General features: G+C 39.3%; 1 protein-coding gene across 1 annotated transcript; it reads left to right on the top strand.

Annotated features, from left to right (window-relative positions):
* The first annotated feature begins 3,922 nt into the window (after positions 1-3,922).
* Positions 3,923-15,065, top strand: LOC115821202 (NACHT, LRR and PYD domains-containing protein 3-like). Its single transcript, XM_030784969.1, has 9 exons — positions 3,923-4,196; positions 4,394-4,396; positions 5,573-5,617; positions 6,042-7,815; positions 9,073-9,246; positions 11,225-11,398; positions 13,783-13,956; positions 14,372-14,418; positions 14,515-15,065. The coding sequence occupies exons 1-9, from the start codon at positions 3,923-3,925 to the stop codon at positions 15,063-15,065; spliced, it is 3,216 nt and encodes a 1,071-aa protein (XP_030640829.1).

The raw sequence follows: 15,065 nt of genomic DNA, 5'->3' as shown, positions 1-15,065 counted from the left end.
CCAGTGAATACTGAGAGACACTGAAGTCAAACAGCTGAAAAACAGAGGATCTAATATGGTCAGTGTGTTTCTAATCCTGAGGGTTTGGTTTGTCTGTAGGGGACATGGTGACTGGTTATGACTCAGTTAAATGGAGTCTCATTAATAAATTGTTGGTCATATTATACCAAACAATGAAAGGACACATCAAACCTGCCTGTTGATGAAGATGATTTGGATCATTATGGATCATATTAATGAAGCATTGCTGGTGTTTCATCATAACATTGTTTTTCTAAAATTTATTATAACTAATCACTGTATTCACTCACTGTCACTCTCCATTCAGCATAAAACACTCACACATTTTAACTTACTAATACAACCTCGCTGTTATTCTCCGTTCAACTCAACAAGACACTCACACATTTTAACTTACCAATACAACCTCACTGTCATTCTCCATTCAACATAAAACCCTCACACACTTTAACTCACCAATACAACCTCACTGTCATTCTCCATTCAACATGAAACACTAACACACTTTAACTTACCAATACAACCTCACTGTCATTCTCCATTCAACCTAAGACTCTCGCACACTTTAACTTACCAACACAGCCCCAGAAACAAAACGGCACTCTTATGAAAACCATATGTAATTAATTACATCCTGTTACAAAATGTTAAAATGGTGAAAACCACATGTAATAAATTATATCCTTTTACACATATATACACATACACAAACCATCCATACATCTGAAACATTTAGACTTTTTTAACCTGCATGTGAACGTTTCTTAATTTCGTGATGGGGTGCTTAAAACAAAATCCTGAACTAGCAGAAAAAGAGAGAGAAGACAATGAGAAGATGAATTCTCGTGAAATGTGTTTTTACTGATAAATCAGAGTGTACGATTGTTTCTGTTTATAGGTCTTTCATCATGCTGAGTTTCCCTCACGGTTAGTTTATCCAATGTGTTTTCAGAAATCTGGCTCTAACTAATAAAGTTCAGTTTGATATCAATGGTAAATCTAATGGAATTATAATTTAGAGCTACAGATTAGAATATGTGAATATTAATAGTCACAGATTACGGATGTAGAATATGATATAGAATGTGTACTAATCTCCATCTCCTCATTTTATCAGGACCACATCATCTCTCTCACTGACTGACAGTGTGGACATTAAGTGACAGTGTGTTTGGTGAGACAAAGGGTTTTATAACACACTGAAACACAGTAAATGAGATGAGGCACTGATTATGACCTCACTGATCTTTATCTTTAACCAGCTGTCTCATGATTTATGCACAGAATTGTTGGTACTGTAGTTCCCTGGGAGTCTTTGTACTTTTAGTTTTTTGCACAAATCTTCACTCTTGAGTTGTTTGTTCATCTAAAAAGATAAAAACATTAAGAAAAATTATGAAACAAAATCAATACATGGATTTATTTAAATTTAAGAGAGCAAATGAACCATTAGTGTTACAATATTATGAAACTGACATTAACAATTGGAGTGATTAAACATGGAAACTACTTTCAGCATAATAAAATAAAATCAATCAATAACTAAATAAAATAAAGGGAACTCACAGTTCTTAAAACAGAGCAGGTCAAAATGTAAAACACACACACACACACACACACACTGTGCATGCCTCCTTTAGCTAACATACCTTCACCATTCCTCAACAATGCATAATGCAGAGAAAGAGTCTGAACGTTCTGTAGTTTCACTTCCGCTGTTGTTTTTCTGTCTTGTATGGGTCATATTTCAGCACATTTGAAAACACACAGACTCTCTCTCACACACACAATCATGCCCTCTCCCTCCCTTTGTCTCACACAAACACACACACACACACGCACTTTTGCTCTCTTTCTCTCTCTCCCACAGAGACATTCACACTCACTCTCTCTCTGTCTTTCTCTTGCACATATACAAACACAATCTCTCTACTTCTTTCTCTCTCTCTCTCTCTCTCTCTCGCTCTCTCTCTCTCTCTCCCACACTCACACACATACACACCCTCACATACTGCAGTATGTCGTTATGTTTAGATGAGACAGATATTATATGTATGTGTGAGTGAGAGAAAACCTCTCAAAACTAATCAAGTTTAGATCTCAAAAACTAAAAAACTTTTTTTCTAGTCAGCAGTCAGTTTGTTTCAGAGGAACAGTAAATCTTTCTCTGATTTTCTTGACCAATGGCAATGATGTGCCCTGACAGGTTTGTGTTTGATTATTGAGGTTTGATCATTAAATATGTCAGTTTAGCTAAATACATTAGATTGCATTATGAAATGTATTTACATGAAAATTACACAATCCTAAAGGGCAAATGGGTCATGAAACTGGCACAAGTTCCTTTCTTAGATGATTTCCTGTTATGAGGTGATGTTCAGTCTACGCTACCACATAACTTTTTTTCCTCCGTCTCTCTCTCTCTCTCTCTCTCTCTCTCTCTCTCTGTGTGTGAGTGTTCATCATTAAAGGAGATTGAATATTTGACAGAGGTGAAATGAGAATGTAATGGTAAGGTAATATTTATTCTGTTTTCATATTTGTAATGCTGTTTATCCTCTCATAACAGAGCTGTAATCTGAATGACTAGTTAAACTGCTGATGAGGCCTGAAAAACTCTTCTGGGCAGTCCTGTTTCAACAGTGTTTTATAAACCTGTATTCAGTCCAAAATGAAACAAACAAATTTCAGACATCTCAGCAGAAATACATTCAAACTCATTCAAATTCTTTTTCATTGCTATATCTTGAAATAAAGTGTTATTTTTTTACTCAAAAGGCTGATTCAGAAATAGGTTAAAATATGGGAGAACATGAGGAACATGATCTATCAGAATTTACAAAGCAAGGCAAGGCAAGGCAAGCTTATTTATACAGCACTGAATTACTAACTGCACTATTATTTTAAATGACCAGAACGTGTGTGGTATGTTCCAGAGGGGAGGGGTTTAGCATTGACAACGGGGTTTCAATCATTGTGTGTTGAGGGAGTATGGAGACGAATTAACAGTAACTTTTTTTTGTTGTTTTTTTCTTTTACTTGTAAATATCTTTTTTCTTCACTGTGTGTACACATATTTCATTTTTGGATACTTTCTCACTTTTTGCACTTTGGTTGGGACTGTGGATTTTTGCACTGTAAATAAACAACGGAGCCATTTTTTGTATTTTGGGGCAACCCGAACCCCTGTTCGGCCTACCCTACCACAGTCCTCCTTGTCAGATAGCCTGTCCTCAGCCTTGGGAGGTGATAATGATGCATGCCAATGTTATCTGTTTCCATGTGCTCACGAACTCCATTTGACTGCTGAGATCCCAGGGAGTTTGGAGAAGATGATCGGCTATGCATCATTCCAGCCATGCCCTTGTTTTTGTCATGCTCTTGTGTCATTCCAGTGGAGGTGGTTGGGCACACCACCTGTGTTTCAGCTTGTGTGGGCAGATGTTTTGGTTCCACAGAGTTCTTGTTGTTTTCTTCTTGTTCACTCTGTACAGCTGCCAAGCACATATCAGAGGGCCCCAAGGTCATTGGGTGATGAAAGGAGAAAAGATAGTTGCTACTATAAACTTTGGTCCCTATCCAGCTGAGTTCTGTGCTATTTGTTCTGAAATATTCTCTACGATTCCAGAATAGGGTGAAATTGTCTATAAAGTTCATCCCAGTTGAAAAACACGCCGATCTCTGATCTGTTTAACCTTGTTCTTGCCTTGCCTCCAACATCCCTATTTGTGACCATGATTTAGTCTTGTCTTCTGCACTCTGTTCACTGATTACTTGACCACTGCCTGTTCCAAGCTGAGCGTATTCCCCGGTAAACCAACTGTAATTGTGGTCTTTGAGTTGAATGCTATTTCATAATCATGTCTAATCTCATTCATCACATGCTCCCCAATGATTCAAGATGCCAGCTGTTCCACAGATCCTGCTGGAAACTCTGGAAGAGCTGAAGAGAGCAGAACTGAAGAGGTTTCAGTGGTACCTCACTGCAGAGAATGAACTAGAGGGCTTCTCTCACATTCCAAAGGCTCAGCTGGAGAATGCTGATGTACAAGACACAGTGGATAAGATGGTGGAGAGACACAAACCAAGAGGTGCTGTGGAGATCACACTGCTCATCCTGAGGAAGATGGAGCAGAATAACCTGGCTGAGAAGTTAGAGAGTAAAGTCAGGGAAGGTAATACAGTTCACATTACAACACAAGTGTTCATGTTAGGGGTGTCAAAGTTAAGGTGTTACCCTCTATGATTAAAGTAAATACATAAAACAGTTTTTGAACAAGGTAGCTATATATGCAGGTATCATTAATGGAGATGGAGCACTAGGCTTCAGCACATAACACACAGCATTACAGTATTCACTGAAACATCTGAGATAGTTACCTCAGTTTGACCAATGCAGCCTTCAGTGTTTTGTTAGAGTTGCGTCTCTTCATGATACAGTGGAAGAAGACACATTGCTTAATAGAATGCTTCATTTGAAATGGCTCTGGATACAACCAAGAGGATATGCTCCTGTTGACGGGCAGAATTTAATTTTCAAAGTACACAAAGTTGAAATTACAATTTATTTATTAAGCTTTCGGTTGATGATCCTAGCAAACTGAGGCCTGGGAGGTTCAGTCAGATAACAAAAGTCAAAACTGTTCAATAGGAATGATTATCAGCTTCTCCCAGCTCTGGCTTTTAGCACTGACAGGGAATCACACGCTTAACAATTCCGCCACAGGCAAAATCATGACCTTATACTCCACAGTTAGAGTTATTTATTTATTTATTTATTGCTCCACTCTCATTGGCTATTGTCAGTGTCAGTTCTGACAAGATTATCTCACACCACACAACCTGTGCTATCTTAGACCTTAGACAATACGCTACAGCAAAAGCTTTCCATCACAGACTACTTCTCTTTTCTTTTAATTAAAAACATACCTACAAACCATCACACCACTCATTAAATGCAAACCTTTCATTAAGCCTTAATCTGACCAAATTCATAATTGTAAATAATTATTATTAATCACAGCAAAGAACCCTAAAGTGTAAAGTAAAGAGGGGATCTCTCATTGTGGTCAAAATTCCAAAATTAGTGCAAAGGATGAGAAATCCTGCTGGTAGTCTACAGATTCATGTCCAGCTCTCAGAGCAGCTTACTTGGTTCTTACTTCCCTCACATTGAACTGGCTGATTAAGGGCACATGCCATGTCATTGAATTTACACGTATATTGACAACGTTATCCACGCAATGGGGCCCAGATGAGTGACTAGAGAAAAACTGAACGTTTCTTGCAATTGAATATGTGTATTTTTTTTATATGTGGATGTATTTGTTATGTATGTCATACTGTACATACAGATGTCAACTTTTTACATCATGTTCATTTGATCTTTCTAAGCATGCGCACATCTGAAACAAACATACTGTAATTGTATATATAAGATTGGGAAAAAAACAAGAGTGGTAATCATAACAATATGATTCACAGTCTCTGTCTGTCTCTCTTTTTGCCTCATTGTGGGAAGGGCCTATTCAGAACAGTGCAGTCATTTCAGCTGATTCCACTTCACCTGAGACAAACATCTCAGCTCAAAATGAAGGTTTGTTTAATTTCACTCAGACATAAGATGTTGAATTTTGAAGACTATGAACTGACTTGTCATTGCAAAAATCAGTCTTTGTTCAGGATCAATCACATGCTCTTCTCAGATGCAGATGCAGGGAGATTCCAAATTTAACACAATTCAAATCAATTAAATTCAATTTCATCTGTATAGCGCTTTTAACAATGGGCATTGTCACAAAGCAGCTTTACAGAAATGGAGGGGATGGGGATGGAGGGGTCACACATTCAAGTACTGGTTATATGTAACCAAGGAGAGGTTGAATTTATCTGCCCGATCTCAACACTATACTGTAATGTAAACTTGACTGTATGCTTTGAAGAAACATATATTTAGCAAGCCAGTATAATCTGATTTCAAATTTTGAAAATTTGCATTTCCTTTGACTTAGTTATACCAGATCATGAAGCTGTAAGAATCAAACTGAAGTCCAGTCTAAAACAGAAATATGAGCGCATTTTGGTTGGAACATCAGTGAGAGGCCATAAAAAGTTCCTGAATGATATCTACACTGATCTCTACATAGTGGAGGATGAGACTGGAGGAGTCATTCATGAACATGAGATTATGCAGGCTGAGGCATCAACTAGGAGATTTACTACAGAGGAAACTCCAATCACATGCAGTGATATTTTCAAAGTCCCATCTGATCCAAGTCGAAGAAACCGAAAAGTGCTAACTATGGGAATCGCTGGAGTGGGCAAAACTATCTCAGTGAATAAATTCATACTGGACTGGGCAGAGGGAAAGACCAACCAGGACATAGATTTTATTTTTCCACTCCCCTTTCGAGAGCTGAATTTGAGGAAAGATAAAAAATACTGCCTGATAGGGTTGCTTCATAAATGTCTTCAAGGTTCTGCTGAATTGAAGTCTCTTCCAGATGGTGATGGTAAAGTCATGTTCATTTTTGATGGACTTGATGAATGTCGCTTTCCTCTTAGCTTCAATGACATTAATGAGGAAGAGGAAGAAGAGGAAGAAGAAAAGATTGATCAGAAAACAACAGTTGGGGCACTAATAACAAATCTAATCAAGGCAAATCTGCTTCCCTCTGCTCTCATCTGGATAACCTCCAGACCAGCAGCAGCCCATCAGATCCCGCGAGACTACATTGACCAGGTGACTGAAGTACGAGGATTCAGTGATGAACAAAAGGAAGAGTACTTCAGGAGGTACAATGACAAGGACCAGGATATGGCCAAAAATATGATCTCACACATAAAGAAATCAAGGAGCCTCCACATCATGTGTCACATACCAGTCTTCTGTTGGATATCAGCCACTGTGCTTCAGCCAATGCTAGGCAAAGACACCTGTGAAGAACTCCCTACAACTCTGACTGGGATGTACACACAGTTTCTAATTTTTGAAACAAATCAAAAGAAAAAGAAATATGAGACTGAGCACATTATATTGAAGCTTGGAAAGTTAGCCTTCCTACAGCTGGAGAAAGGTAATCTGATATTTGATGAGGAAGACCTGAAAGAGTGTGGCATTGATGTCAGTGAGGGTTCAGTGTACTCAGGAGTTTGCACACAGATATTCAGTCAAGAGCAGGGAGCCTCTGAGAGGATGGTGTTCAGTTTTGTGCATCTGAGTGTTCAGGAATTCCTTGCTGCGGCATATGTGTTTCTCTCGCACTGTAATAATAAAGAGAATGTTCTTCATCCTAATAAAATTTGGTTTATCTTTAAAAGGAAGTCAAAGAACTTAAATGAGCTCCACAGATGTGCTGTAGACAAGGCCTTAGAGAGTGAGAATGGACACCTGGACCTTTTCCTCCGCTTCCTTCTTGGCCTCTCACTGCAGTCCAATCAGAGACTTCTGAAAGAACTACTGCCACAAACAGTGATCAGACCACAGAGTGTGGAGAAAACAGTTGACTACATCAAGAAGACACTCGACAAGAACACCTCATCAGAGAGGAGCATCAATCTCCTCTACTGTCTGAATGAACTGAAGGCTGACTCCCTTGTGGAAGAAATTCAAAAGTATTTGGTCTCAGGACATCTTTCAACAGAGAAACTGGCAACTGCACAGTGGTCAGCTCTGGTCTTTGTGCTGCTGATGTCAGAGGAGACTCAAGAAAAATTTGAGCTGAAGAAATACACAGGATCAGATGAGGGGTTGAAGAGACTTCTACCAGTACTGAAAAACACCAGACAGGCTATGTAAGTATAACCATTTAGTGGTTCAGTTACAGAACTTGACAACTTGTTTCCTTCCAGAGAGAAGGACTGGCAGGACTGTATCACAGGGCAAGGATTTGGCTGCCTATGTAACATCCAAATGGGAAATCTTTTTGTAGCCATGTGTGAGTGTATCAATTGAAGGATAGTTAAACGATGGGCAAAATGGAAGATAATTTGTGGAACAAAACGATGGGATACAGAATACTTTTTCCTTTTCCTTTCCCTCTCTTTTCTTTATTTATATTTTATTTTATTTTATCTTATTTTATGTGTAACAATATTTATTTGTCTTTGCAACTTATTGTCCTCTGAATCATATTTGCCTGCGTACAGGGTTGGGAGGGTGACTTCAAAAATGTATTTTGATACAATTACTAATTACCTGTTAAAGAATGTAGTCAGTAACCTAATCCAAGTATCACAATATTAAAGTAACGTAACTTGATTACTTTCCATTACTTGTGGATTACCTCAATACCTTATATGCAAATAAAGGCAAGAGAAAAGAAACCTCAGAAAAGAAATCAAGATTTTTAGCATCAGAAATGTGCCCTCTGTTCAGTGTATTTTTAAAGCTTTTTTTTTTTGTTTGTTTGTTTTCATTAAGCAAATCCAGGCAGTAGACTGTAGAGCTATTATGAAAGTGCACAACACATGACCACATAGTAGACTTTACAAATCAAAAATGAACATTGGTCCCAGACTCCCTGAGAGAGTAAGACAGAGATTTGTGAAGTGTTGTAATGCGTGCACATGTGCATGGTAGTACATCGTTCTTTATTTTAAAATGTATTTCAAAATTGTAATCCTGCTAATAATCCCCATTTTTACTAAATGTATCGATAATCTGATGATGTCTTTTTTTCTGTAACTTTACGGAATACAGTTACCTTTTTTTTCTATGCTATTTACGTAACACTGTTCCACGTATTCCGTTACTCTCCAAGCCTACCTGTGTCCTATCCACAATGCTCTATAGCTTATCTATTAGCACCAACATATAGGTTTATTAGTTAAAAGGTGTTTATAAAATCTTGGCATTAAAGACAGAGAAATGTAGGAGAATGTATGTAAATGGAAGAGACAAGAATGAGAAACAGTCAGAGAAGTGTGTAATTTTAAAGCATTTTTTCATGAACAGTATTTGTTTCTCTCTCTGTAGATCTCTACTGAGCACCTCAATCAGTAAAGTAACCATCTTAACCACCCCCCCCCCCCCCCCATCTCTCTCTCCAGACTTGCTCTCTGTAATCTGACTGAACAGTCCTGTTCATCTGTAGCCTCAGTTCTACAGTCAGTAAACTGTCCCCTGAGAGAACTGGACCTGAGTAACAATGACCTTCAGGATTCAGGAGTGAAGTTTCTCTGTGTGGGACTGAAGAATCCACACTGTAAACTGGAGATATTGAGGTCAGTGTTAGTGAGGCACTGAAAATACAGTATTTATAATACATTTTGTCTGAATTGATATTTTATGCAGGGATCCAGACTAACACCCTAGAGCTGTCCTGACACTTTGTCTCAACTATCCAAAGTGAAAAGTGACTGTCCCAAATATGACATTGCTTTTGTTTACATAACTTTTACATTTATTTCTCAGTTAAAGTGTTTGTGTTGCCATGATGCCATCAGCCATTAAAACAACAACAACAACAACAACAACAGAATAATATCAGAACTGCTTTTCCGTCCATAAGCTGTTATAGCCAGGGTTGGATTTAGGTATGGGTGACATGGGCAGCTGCCCGTGGCGGCATCATGCAACAGGCGGCATGGAGTGTCCGCATGAAAAAATTCAGAATGGTGACATTAGCTCTAGCTTGTTATCATGATATGGATTGCTAAATTAGCTTCTATTCCAGCTCATGACCATTTTAAGCAATAGGAGTGTGACAAGTCTGTTTACTTCATTTAGCCTACGCTTTAGGGCCGTCACGTTTATTGTTTGAAAGACCAGTCGCCACTGTCCCAGGCATGTAATGAGTGACCTCGCGTTATGATGTGTAACTTTTTCTATTTGTATTTTCGCTTGATCAATGAATTGTTAATGACGTTGAACATACAGCGTAGCAAATAAAAACCTACTATTCACAATGGTTCTGTCCACATTGCAAATGTGCTCTTAACTTTACAATCTTTAACGCAGCATGTAGTGTGACGTGGCACAAAGGGGGTGTGGTAGTTCATTACACACTTGCTCATGAAGGTTAAACTGCACAAAATGTTTAGAATTTGAGCATTATGATTTACATGCCAAAACGGTGTCCTTATAGGCTACTGGATACACAAAAACTGATACTTCCAATGTTTAAAACTGTTTAAGACATTTTTTTAAGCACACACATATTAAGTAAGGGCATGACTGAAAATGAGATATTACATGCAATTCAGCATCCTGCATGGAAATAAAGAAAATTTGTGAGATGCATATTTACACAGCACACAAAAAGTGTTGCTGGTTGCATGAACAGGTCTTATGTAAAGATGTGTTAGTGTATGCAGTCATTGAGCATAATGACATTTACATGTGAAATGGTTTTCTTTCTTTCTTTTTTTTTATAGTTTTATTTAGAATCATGACACTGATGTCTGTATTGTCTAAAGACACACATGGACATTAATATAACAGTAATTTTTGTGGTTTTTTGCCAATACCTCAGCAAGTGGGTTGGGCATATTATGAGGTTGTGTGATTTTAAGCCCGAATTCTTTTAGCCGCTGCTATGATCCTGTAATTTGGCGCACACATCTGAGGGCTGTACTATGAAGCGAGGTAACTGGTTTATCCAGGTAACTTCTGGTTAAGTTAACTCAGAGTGAGTAGTAAACCTCCTAACAGAAGAGCCATGGCTTTGTTTTGCCAGGAGAATGAAACCATAGGGCTCTTCTGTTAGGAGGTTTACTACTTACTCTGAGTTAAATTAACCAGAGCTTCCCTGGACAAGCCATTTACCTTGCTTCATAGCACAGCCCTCAGATCTGAGTGCATGGCTGGATGACGAAATGTCAAGGGTCACGAATCGCCGGAAGTGTGAGGGCCCGCCATTGCCACTTGCGGCTATATTTAATGGAGTATGATTGGATCTGAAGATGATTATTTTATAACTATTCTTACTGCGTATTATTACTATCTCATTTTGCTCAACTGCTGTTACCTGTTTATTTGAATATGACTCTGAATATGTAATTATATCTGTGTTTGTCATTAGTCCCTGTGGACTGCAGTGCAGAGTACAGAATCATTTAAACTTCCAGTCCCAAAATCATAGTTTGTATGCAAAGAGTAATGTAGGAAATGTAGTTACATTTTAAGCTTTATTTAAACTTTCTCTGTCCCTCTCTCTCTTTTTATCTTTCCCTCCATCTGTCTCTCTACCTCTCTCTCCAGACTTGCTGGTTGTAAACTCACCAAAAGATCCTGTGAGACTGTAGTCTCAGTTCTACAGTCAGTAAACCATCCACTGAGAGAACTGGACCTGAGTAACAATGACCTTCAGGATTCAGGAGTGAAGTTTCTCTGTATGGGACTGAAGATTCCACACTGTAAACTGGAGATACTGAGGTCAGTATCAGTCAGTTACTGAAAATACAGTGTTTATAATACATTTTGTCTGAGTTGATGTTTTACACAGGGATCCAGACTAACTTTTCTCAGAAACATACTAGAACTGTCCTGAAACTTTGTCTCAACTATCCCTAAGTGAAAACTGACTGTCCCAAATATGACATTGCTTTTGTTTGCATAACTGTTACATTTATTTCTCAGTTAAAGTAACGGGCGCTTGCAGCTGTACACACAGTGTGTACTACGAGATTCCTGACTTGTGAGTGGGGAATGACATGGTGACCATCTCTGAGTGTTTACTGATATTCACATATCATGTGCAAGTCCACTTCATATTTCTCCTCCTGCTAAACACTCCTCAGTTAGGCTATGTGTTCAGTGTCTGGTCTGTTGTCAATGCTACCATAGAAACAATCGTTAAGGAGGTTGGTGTTGTCAAACCTTTGCCTCTTGTTGTGCAAATACGCACATAAGGGAGATCTGAATGGTTAGCTTATGCCCAGAATTTTCAGTTGTATCTTTTCAAATGTGGTGCTTTCCACCCAAATGATCACCAATTACACTCCTACGCTAGCTAGTTCATGTTAGAGCGTGGCAGATTTCTACCAACATTCACTGTGTGCTGGAAGTCCTGGTAACTATGCCAGTGTCCACGGCCTCTGCCGAATGCGCATTTAGCGCTCTGAAGCGTCTAAAAACTTATTTACGCCACACAGTGACAGACTCACTGGAGTTGCCCCTATGAACATTGATCCTGAAATTAAAATAGACAGTGAGAAAGCTTAGAATAGTTATGCCAGATTTAATTATTCATTAATCAGTCGGTGGCATTTCTCTCTCTCAGCTCTCTCTCAATGTGTGTGTGCATGCGTGCATGTAAGTGCCTGTGCGCGGTCAGGTTTCTATGCGTATCCTAAGATGAAATCCTGCAGGCGCCCCTGATAGAAGTGTTTGTGTTGCTATGATGCCATCAGTTATTAAGAAAAAAACCATATGATCTCGACTCTCTGTTGTTATGGATAGTGTTTTGTACCATTTATTTGTCAGTTTATTGCATAGAAATGATGTAGGCTAGAAAACACATGAAGGAACTGGATAAAGAAGAAATAAAAAATTTTACATAAATAAGAAAAGAGAATATAATGAGAAGGAAATATATTAAATAAGAAAAGAAAGAAATAAGCTGCAAATCAATCAGTCTGTGGGGATGAGGTAGAACTGTAGGTAGGTGGGTCAGGAATTCTGGTACTCACACCGGAGTGTTAGTCAAGAGACGAGGGAGGGTCAGGTCCGGTCTGGTTTAATTGTGTATATCTTCTTGAGAACCGAGGTGTGGGTGTGCATGCGTATGTGTGCACACGCACGTGTGATTTTGTGTATGTGCGCGCACGTGTTTGACTGTTTGTGTGTGTCTGTGTGCAGCCACTAAGAACAAAATGTTTTCAGTGTGTGAGTGTGTGTGATGCTAAAGACTGGTAGACTGCACAGTCACCAAATGACTTGTTGTTTTGTGGACTCCGTGCAAAGCCAATCGTAGGTTTTCACGTTTTCATTTTAAGTCTCACTGGAAGATTCATTTGGCTTTCTCTATCAGTGTTTGATATGCTATAGTAAATGTTATTACTGTTTACATGCTTACTGGATGGGGAAACAAAGAAACTATAAACTATAATGACAAACAAATGCCAATGTCTCTTTGTTTCCATGTTATAAACAGTCAACTCATCAAACATAGCTATTGTTAGCAAACACAAACTTGATTGTTTATTACTCAAAGTATACACATGTTGTCAAATTCAGTCCAGTTAACCTCTATATAACTTATATTAAACCACTCACTCTCTCATCTCATTCATTCTCAAAGCCACTTATCCTAATTAGGGTCGCGGGGGGTGCTGGAGCCTATCCCAGCACTCGTAGGGCGAAAGGCTGGGAAACACCCTGTACAGGTCGCCAGCCCATCGCAGGGCAGACATACAACAAACACACTCACATTCATGCCTAGGGGCAATTTAATGTCTCCAATTCGCCTAACCTGCATGTCTTTGGACTGTGGGAGGAACTGGAGCTCCCGGAGCAAACCTACGCAGACATGGGGAGAACACGCAAACTCCACACAGAAAGAACACTGGCCACCCGGCCGGGAAACAATCCAGGGACCCTCTTGCTGTGAGGCGACAGCGCTACCCACTGCACCACCATGCTGCCCCTTGTGTTAAACCAGTTATACAAAAATTAACTTTATTATAAAGTCTCTACCAATGCAATCTGTAACACAGCCCTGGGAGATCTGTCCGCTTAACCATGGATTTGTGTAAACTGTAAATCAAAATCTCTCTCTCTCTCTCTCTCTCTCTCTCTGTCTCTGTCTCTCTCTCTAGGCTGTCTGGCTGTTTAGTGACAGAGGAAGGCTGTTCTTCTCTGGCTTCAGCTCTGAGTTCAAACCCCTCACACCTCAGAGAGCTGGATCTGAGCTACAATTACCCAGGAGACTCAGGAGTGAAGCTGCTCTCTGACAGAAAGAAGGATCCACACTGTCGATTGGACATGCTCAAGTAAGTAGGGTGTGTGAGAGAAAGAGTATTTAAAGTGTGTGTTTCTGTAAAAGTAAGAGAGAGTGTATTTGCAGGATTGTATTTATGTGTTTTGTGTGTATGAGAAAAAGAGAAAAATAAATGTCGTGTTTGCTCTTTCATGTGTGCTTGTCTATGAAAAATACTGTGTGTGTCGACAGAACAGAGAGAGTTTTTTAAGGAGTGTTTGTCCATAATTGTTTGTGTGTCTCGTAGAGCAGTGGTGATTGTGCGTGTGTGTGCGTGTGTGTGTGTGTGTGTGTGTGTGTGTGTGTGTTACATGAGAGACAGTATATTTGGGTGTGTGGATGTGTTAAAGTGAGAGACAGTATATTTCACTGTATGTCTGTGTGTGCCTGTGTAAGACTTACCCACTTCCTGTTCTGTGTTTGTGTAGTGTGAGTCATGGAGCAGAGATCAGAATCAAACCAGGATTAAAAAAATGTGAGGTTATACACACACACACACACACACACACACACACACAGAGTAGAGAGTGTGTGATATGTTGTCTCCTCTAATTTCTCTTCTTCTCAGTAGATGCCTGTGATCTCACACTTGACCCAAACACAGTAAACACACTCCTCTCTCTGTCTGAGGGGAACAGAAAAGTGACATGTTTGAGAGAGAATCAGCCATATCCTGATCATCCAGAGAGATTTGATGACTGTCGTCAGGTCATGTGTAGAGAGAGTCTTACTGGACGCTGTTACTGGGAGACTGAGTGGAGTGGAGATGATACTGTTATAGCAGTGACATATAAAGGAATCAGGAGGAAAGGAGAGAGTGTTGGAAACATTGACTGTGTGTTTGGATACAATGAAACGTCCTGGAGTCTGAGATGCTCTGGTAACAGATACTTTGCCTATCACAATGATCAGAGAACTGACATATGTGCCCCCCCCTCACACACACACAGGGTAGGAGTGTATCTGGACTGGTCATCTGGAAATGTGTCCTTCTACAATGTCTCGTCTGACACACACACACTTACACACATACACACATTCCACTCCACATTCACTGAACCCCTCTATGCAGGGTTTAGAGTTTATCATGACTCCATATTGTCTCTGTGTCAGATAAAATAA

This window comes from Chanos chanos, chromosome 9 (genome assembly GCF_902362185.1).
Source record: "Chanos chanos chromosome 9, fChaCha1.1, whole genome shotgun sequence".
NCBI classification, from domain to species: domain Eukaryota; kingdom Metazoa; phylum Chordata; class Actinopteri; order Gonorynchiformes; family Chanidae; genus Chanos; species Chanos chanos.
This window is presented reverse-complemented; position numbering and strand designations above follow the sequence as displayed.